At 40.5% G+C, this 8407-nt stretch overlaps 1 protein-coding gene across 1 annotated transcript in view; it reads left to right on the top strand.

Annotated features, from left to right (window-relative positions):
* Positions 1-1212: 1212 nt before the first annotated feature.
* The window catches only part of CCDC25 (coiled-coil domain containing 25), a 45010-nt gene continuing 37815 nt past the window's right edge, over positions 1213-8407 (top strand). Inside the window, exons 1-2 of the mRNA XM_006884926.1 lie at positions 1213-1305; positions 6096-6143. Coding sequence (XP_006884988.1) covers positions 1278-1305; positions 6096-6143 — 76 coding nt within the window. The 5' untranslated portion in view covers positions 1213-1277. The remainder of the gene's footprint in view (positions 1306-6095; positions 6144-8407) is intronic.

Genomic DNA, 8407 nt, shown 5'->3' with positions numbered 1-8407 from the left:
GTGGTGCTGGAGAAGAGTGTTGAGTATACCATGAACTGCTAGGAGAACAAACAGGTTTGTCCTGGAGAAGGTGAAGTCAAGGCTGCTCCTTGGAGGGAAGTATTCTGAAGCTTCATCTGACATACTTTGGGCATGTTGCAAGGAGGGACCAGTCCTTGAAAAGGGACATGTTTGGGAGGTTGAAGGGACAGCACAGGAGAGGAAGACCCTCGATGAGATGGATCGATTTAGTGATTGGGGTAGTGGGAGTAGGTATGTCAGAAATAATGAGGTTGGCACAGGATTGAGCAGGGTTTAGAGCTCTTATACATAGGGTCGCTATGAGTTGCAAGCAACTCGAAGGCACATAACAACAAGAACAAGAGGATTTAAATAATGTTACCTTCGAGGCTCATTGTTCTGGTGGCCTAGTAGCAAGAAGCTGCACTGCAATCCCGAAGGCAGTTGGTTCGAGGCCACCAGCGACTGCCGGGGAGACTATCTCCTCCTGGGCGATTCAGCGACTGCCGGGGAGACTATCTCCTCCTGGGCGATTAACTGCCTCTGACAATCCGCTGGAGGGTCAGCTATGGTTTGGTTTTGACACTATGGTACTTAATAAGAGGATCTAGGGAACTACGTTCTTTCTGAAGAAAACTGGCAAATTCTGATTTCCCAAAAATAAAAATTGACTTTCAGAAATTTTACTTCAAACTGCATTTTAGGTGCTTGTTTTTTGATAAATGCTGTCCCTGTAAATTAACAAATTAGACGCCATAACAAAACAAAAAAAAATTAATGATCAGAAAACGAACGTTGTAACAAATTCCTATATTTAACTTAGCTTTCATATTTAACTTAGATAGCTCTTTCATTTTTGTTGTTCGGTGCCTTCCAGTCGTTTTTTGACTCATCGCGAATCCTACATACAAAGCAAAGAAACAAGGCCAGTTTGGCACCAGCTTTATGATCTTTTAACCCATTTTTACAGCCAACGGGTATAGAATCTTACATTTTTTTCCTTTATGATTTTAAAAAAATAACTTTCCCTATTACCAAATGCCCTAGATCCACCTCTCTCTTTACTCCTCAAGATATTTAACGACCCAACAACCAACCGCTTTAACTTTGCCAGGAATAAAGATGGTGCCTACGGACCAGTGTTATGACGCACCCTGACTTCCGCAGGAAGTGGCTGAAGTAATTCCGGGGAAAAGGTGGCTGCCGACTTGCATCCTTAGCTGCACAAGTTGAGCGCTGCTTCTTTGCTCCGGAGTGGCTGCCCCTGCGCCTCGACCATGGTGTTCTACTTCACCAGCAGTAGCGGTGAGTGGGCACCCTGATCTTCCGGGCTCTTGTCCCACAAGTGGGCTCCGAAGCCGATACCTCATCCGGCCTTACTACCCTGATCTGGTCCTGAAGAGTAGGGTTCTCTCTTTTTCGGTGTTGGGTGTCCCCCGCTGGATCAACATTAATGGCCTTTTCTCCTACCCAGGCACATCGTGATCAGAAGTCTTGGGGTGCGGGGATTTGATTCTCCTTTGCTGTCTTTCCATCAGAGGGGTTTTCCCCATTTTTCAGAAGGGCCTCCTGTTGTTCTATGGAACGCGGCAGCTTTGTGGCTCTTGTATGTTCTGCTGATTTTTTGCGGGCTTTATTTTGGTTGTGCCAGTTACAGATCTTCCAAACTCTTGTAAGAAGGTTTTAGGGCTTGAGATTCAACAGGAATGAAAAGACCCTGTTACTCTTATGTGCTGTTGAGGTTGGAACCGATTCTGTTGATCCTCCAGAGACATGAAAATTGCCCAATCTTGCTCCCTTGGCGCGAGCCTGAAGGACTCGAAACACGTGCCTTTGGGTTGGTCGGGCACTGGACCTCTTAAAAAAGAAAGAAAGAAAAAGGTCCTGGAATGTCCATATGTTCTTATATGCCGTTGAGTAGGAACCATTCATAACTGACACTCCAGCGGGTTTTCAGAGGTTATAAATAGCAACGGAGGAGATTGCTCATTTTCTCAGAGCCACTGATGGAGTCCAGCAATGTGCTTTCTGGTTGGCAGCGCACATTCTTGCCACTGGGTCACCAAAGCTCCCTGGAATGGCTGTCTAGCCACTTATTTTACAGGCTTTATGTTCCAGATCTTGAAAGTTGACATATTTTTTTGTCTTGAGCAGATGATCTCATTTTAGTTCCTGAGTAGTTCTCACCTTTGTTTCATTCCTTGCTCATGCGCTTTCTTTCGACTCAACTAACTCCTAGTTAACTCTTAACTCCGTTAATATAGCCCTGCCTTATTTTCCCCCAAGGTAACTGTATCTTAACAAATTCCCTCCTGAATATTTAGACATACTTCTTCTCTATCTCCTTAATGTCCCATGAATACATTTAGCATTACATCTAACACATGATATTAAGTATGTATGTTGGCTTTAAGTTACTTTGAGGGCAGGGATGCAGAATAATAAACTTACCCTCCGTTGGGTTTCTTGGGCTATAAAGCTTAGCAGTCTTAAAGGAGACTGCCCATTTTTCTCCTCTGGCTTTGCGGTTTTCTTTAGTGTGAATGGATCTGGTGCACCAGAGCTCAGAAGGGTAGGAGTAAGATTCATTATCTTGTTTCCTTTTCCTTAGTGCCTAATTGATACTCAGTAGACATTTGCTGGATAAATAAACAATAAATTCTTGTTTAACTAATGGCACTGTCTGTTCAATTTGGTTTTTTCAAGGTGAGATTTAAATGAAACTAGTTCCATGTTTGTGTGGGTTTGAGAAGTGAGGTAGTTTCTCTTTAGAGATGAGAAAATTATGGCCTTGGAAAGCTGTGACTTAAACTTTTCCTTCTACCTTTTCATAGCTTACTTACTATTTTTTCAGTGGATAAACTTAAGACTTACATAAATGATTTTCATGCCTCTGTAAATTTGGCTTTTCTTACCCATATTATTCTGTTTACCAGAAAGAAAATGTATATTAGCCTGAAAAATTGCATACTTTTACCACGTGTGATTTCATCCCTTTTTTGGCCTTGTTTTCCAATAACTAAAGTATCTTTGTTGCTTCTCTGCTCATGGAAGTCTTCCATAACATATTGATAGTTCAATGCCCATACAAGCCCAAGAGTGGAACACAATAGGAAGGACACATAGGTACTAAATGCATTTTATGTTTTTGTTGTTATTCTGTACTGTTGAGTCAGAATCTACCCATAACTGACCCTCCAGGGGGTTTTCAGAGGCCGTAAATCACATAGGAGGAGATTGCCCATCTTTTTACCACAGAGCAGCTGATCGATTCAAACCACTTGCCTTTGGGTTGGCAGCAAAACTCCTTCTCAAGCTAGTTTTATCTCCTTAAAGCTATCCTGAATCCTTATGTGCTAATCATTAACACACATACAGAAAGAGAAACCAAACCAGATGCAGTAGAGCTGAGTCTCTTTCATGGTGTTTTCAGAGTAGCATTGTGTTCTGTAGGGTTTTCAGTAACTGTAACTTTGGGAAGTGGATCATCAGGCCTTTCTTTGGAGACACTTGTGTCTCATCACCAATTTTTCTGATAGTAACTTAGCACTCAACCATTTGTGCCACCTGGAGACTCTCATACACACAGATTTCCTTAATAGAAGAGATGTCCTTCAGCAGAGTTGTGGATCCTGTTGTTCTCTTTTTGATACTAGAAAATCACCAAATGTACATTTTTCCTATTCACAAAAGGAAGCTAGGACTGGTAATTTAAGGAGCTTATTGCTGAAAGTACAGGCATACCTATATTAAAATGGTGAGATTTGTATGTCATAGATTCCTGTTCTCTGCCCTTAAGAATGCCTGTCCTCTGTGCTAGTTCAGTGCTCTGAAGATACAGGTGACTGACTGCACAGCCCAGCCCTGCTCTTGCTTTGTAGATCGAGGGCCCAAACCAAACCCTTTGCTGTCAGTTCCTGACTCTGCAACCCTCCACCAGGTTTCCAAGACTAAATTGTACAGGAAGAGACTATTCATCTTTTGTTTACAGGGTGGCTAGTGGACTCAAACTGCCAACTCTTCAGTTAGCAGTGTAATGAATGAGCCCTTGTGTCATAATAATAAACCTGTTGGGTTGCTAATTGGAAGATAGGTGGTTCAAACCCATAAGCCACCCTGCGGGAGAAAGATAAGGCAGCTTTTGCTCATAAAAATGAATTGACGCAGTAACTGTTAATTCAGTAGTTTAGATCGAATTGAGATCAAACAAATTTAGATGATTAGAAAAACCCAAGGGCCAGCTATAATTTTACCAGGAAACTGTAGACTTTTTGCTGGTGTACGGGTTGAAGATACCCATATTAAAACACACTACCTCAGTATAGCAAATGCCATTGCTAAGATTAACTCTGTGTAGACCTAGTATAGTTTAGTATAATGTTTCCTGGTTCTCACTTTGAATTAGAGTCACTTGGGGACCTTTTAAAAAACACTGCCCATCTTGTCCTCAGTCCTTCAGGGATTTGGATTTAATGGCTCTAAATGAACTGAGGCACAACAAGGTCCTTGGGAAAAGGCATGCTTAGGAAAATAGAGTCAGAAAAGAGAGGAAGACCCTCAATAAGTTGGACTGACACAGTGACTGTAACAATGGCCTTAAGCATAGTAGAAATTGTGAGGATGGGACAGGTTTAAAGTATTGTTATGTCATACATAGGGGTCACTGTGAGTCAGAGTCCCAGGTGGGTGTGGCACAGTGGTTACAGTGCTTAATTTGTTTGTTGTTGTTATGTGCCATTGAGTCTACTGCCTGAAAAGTCAGCACTTTGAATTCACCAAGTACCCTGAGAGGGTGTGGTCATCTGCTCCCGTAGCTTAGGAGACACTATGGATAATCTTGCTGTGTCCTGTAGTGTTGCTCTGAGTTAGAATTCACCTGACAGCACAAGTGAATAATGATGTAAAATGAAAGTTCAAACTCTTAGAAAAATGTCAAAGTCATAGTCCTCTGAATGTAATAGTCCATTTTAATTTGCGGCAGACATGGGATATAGTGAGTATGGGTAAATAACATAAACTAAAATAAAAGTTGAATAGGTATATTGTGAAATACCATCAAGTAGGTTCCAACTCAGGGGTGCTGTGTACAACAAAATGAAAATGCCTGATACTGTACGCTCCTCAGAATGTCCACTTTGCTCAAACCCCTCATTAGAATCACTGTGTCAGCCCGTCTTGATGAGTCATCTTCATTCACCTTCGACTACTCTAAGCATAATAACCTTTTCAAGGATTGACCCCTCTTAATATCCCAAAGTGTGTGAAACAAAGTCATATCATTCTTGCCTCTACCTATTTTAAATGATTGAGGTTTGTGGGTGTTTTGCTTCTCTCTGAATTCTTTTGAGTAATACAAAAGTATATGACTGAACTGTAACTATTCCTGAGAAAGTAAGAAAATAGCTGTTTAAAAAGGTCAGGAATCTGCTTCTGTAAAGGATCACATGTTGTTGTTAGACATTGTTGAGCTGACTCTTAACACCCTATGAACAACACTTCTGAACCCTGCCCTATCCTGTGCCATCCTCATCTCTCTGCTGTATTTGAGCTTATTGTCACAGTCACTATGTCAGTCTATCTCATTGAGGGTCTTTCCTTTACTGACCCTCCACCACTTCAAGCATGATGTCTTTTGCTAAGGAATGGCTCTTTCTAACATGCCCAAAGTAGGTGAGATGAAGTTTCACCATCCCTGTCTTAAGGAGCGCACTGGTTGCACTTTCTCCCAAGACAGGTTTGTTCTTCGACAGTACCCTTCTCCAGCACCACAACTCAAGTCAGGGTGGAGGATTTATGTTTGGGATGTAATCCATATTGAAGCAAGGTTATGACTGTCATCTGTGTAACTAACATATTTTAGGTTCTGTGAGCCTCACTCTCTCCAGCGTATGTATATATTTTGTTCCTCCTCAAAAAAAAAAAAAAAAAAAGGTAAGAACAGTTCACTGGCAATATACATAACAGGTTGGATTTGGCCAATGGACTGTCATTTGCTAACTACTAATCTTGGTTGTTTTTTTGTATTTTAATGAAATAGTTTTTTTTGGTGATGAATTTATATCTAATTGGTGGTTTGTGTTTTTGTTTTGTTTTAGATAATTCATCTGCTTACACCATTTACATGGGAAAAGATAAATATGAAAGTAAGTATTTAAAAAATACTCAATTTTTAAATTCCATCGAGTAAGTGTCGGTGTATTTTCCACACATGGTAAGATGGATGTGAAGGTTTAGTTAACTACATAGATGCGTCATTCTTTGAGAGAGAACCAGGCAGCAATCTATAGGAACTCTACAAACCCAAACTCATTTCTTTAGAGTTGATTCTGATTTACAGTGACCCTGTAGGGTAGAGGAGAACTGCCATGTAGGGTTTCTGAGCTTGTGAATATCTAGGGAAGCTGACTGTGTTTTCATTCAGCCTAAGTGGACCATCTGATGAGTTTAAACTACCAGCCTTTCACTTAGCCAACACTTACTCCACTGTGCTTCCAGGAACTCACTAGGCTCTAGTTCGATCAGATAATATTTAATTGAAGCATCTGTTGCTGACTAAAAACTTTACAAAGAGGTTTTTGTGGTGTCAGTTACGTTAAGGTGCTCAAATATTTTTAACCTGTACTAATGTAGGCCAAACCAACAGCCTCTGTGGTTTGGTCTTTGAAGAGATTTCTTTTTATATATTTTTACCCCTTTTAAGGTTAGTGGAAACATTTTCTACTTTTTTATTTTGTCCTATTTTTTTTATGAGGAGACTGTTGTAAGGAGCTCTGATAGCCTAGTCCATGGAGTGCTGTGCAGCAGCCCCAAAGCCAGGCCTCTCTGGTGGGTGAGCTTCACCAGTAGCTCTGGGGAGGAAAGATGGCAGTCTTCTGTGCAGTTTACAGCCTCGGAAAACCAAGGGAGCCCCAGCCGTAAGTTGGTTCCTACTCGAACACAGAGAGACTATGTCCTCTGCTTTTTATTCTGTCTTATTTTAAAAAGAAAAGCTAGCTTCTGGTGCTCTCTGGTGGCCTAGTGGCAGGAAGCTGCACTGCAATTCCAGAGATGTGAGGTTCGAATCCACCAGATGCTCTGCTGAAGAAGGAGGGACAACCTCCTCCTGTACCAGTCAGATCTGATTTGACGGTACATACATTAAAAAAAAAAAAAAGAAAGAAAGAAAGAAAAGCAAAGCTAGCTTCAACCTGCATAATTTTTTTGACCGGCTGTTGAAGTTGGGAACTCAACTGACATAGTCTATTGATAATTTCATGGTTAACCTAAAGGCTCTAATAGTTGAAATCCACCTGTGTAGTTCCATGAGAGAAAGATGGGCGGAGAGTAAATGTATTGAGGGAGAGCTGAGAACGTTTTATGGAGTGGGTTGAGTTGGGACTCGATTATGGACTCCTTTAGGTGTCTGTGGTAGGTGTTTATTTCTGGGGACATAAATCTACACTCAGGATTTATGGCCACACCCTTCTCCCACCAACCTTTAGTCATTTGGAGCTGTCAGTTTCTTCTAATTTACCTTGTAAATTGAAGAAGGACATTACATTAAAAAAAAAAATTAAAATAGTCGTATTTTTGTTGAGAATATACCCCAGTTGAGCAATTTCTACATAATTGTGTGACATTGGTTACGTGCTCTGAGTTGTGTAACCATTGTCACTCTCCTTTTCTGAGTTAAGATAGCACAGTGGGAGCTGTGCTCTTAACCCAAAGGCACTTCTCTGGTGGTTCAAACCCGCCAGCAGCTCCGAGGGGAGAAATGAGCAATCTCATCCTGTGTGATTTACAAATTTGGAAACCTACTGGAGAGTCAGCTCTAAGTTGGCCTCAACCTGTCAGCAGTGAGTTTTCTAAGTTATTTTACCACCAGAAATTACGTGTTTAAAGCGGTTGTGCTCTCTAGCAGTCTTAACATATCACACCATTTATCTTGACATTTTGGGATTAAAATCAATGAATTTAAATATGATTCACTCACAGAAAAGCTTTCAGTTCTGTTCTATGTAGTAGCCAGCAGGTGTCATCAGGGAGCTAAATGTCTGAATGATGAAAAAAGCCAGAATTAAGTTTTTGGTGTTTGTTGGTTTTTGTTTTTTTTTCCTAGCGTGCAGTTTTTCTGATTTTCTACAATTTAAAAATTGATAGTTTGTGTGGTTTTTAAGTGTGAAATGCAGTTCATGCTTTTAAAACGTTTAGCAAAACCATTTTAACAGATACTAGAGTGAATCAGTTTTCTAACATTTGATTTCTCAGCTCCTCTGACTTGTGTTTTATCTTCATATATAAACCATTTTTTAGTTTTAGACTGGAAGTGTTATAAAAATTGTCAAGTTTGTATTACCCAATTGTTCAGATTCTTTTTATTTTTTCTGAATTTTAAAGCACTAAAGCCTCTCTGAAATAATCTTTCACT

This window comes from Elephantulus edwardii, unplaced genomic scaffold (genome assembly GCF_000299155.1).
Source record: "Elephantulus edwardii isolate Elephantulus edwardi_28Jun2011 unplaced genomic scaffold, EleEdw1.0 scaffold00038, whole genome shotgun sequence".
Taxonomy (NCBI): domain Eukaryota; kingdom Metazoa; phylum Chordata; class Mammalia; order Macroscelidea; family Macroscelididae; genus Elephantulus; species Elephantulus edwardii.
This window is presented reverse-complemented; position numbering and strand designations above follow the sequence as displayed.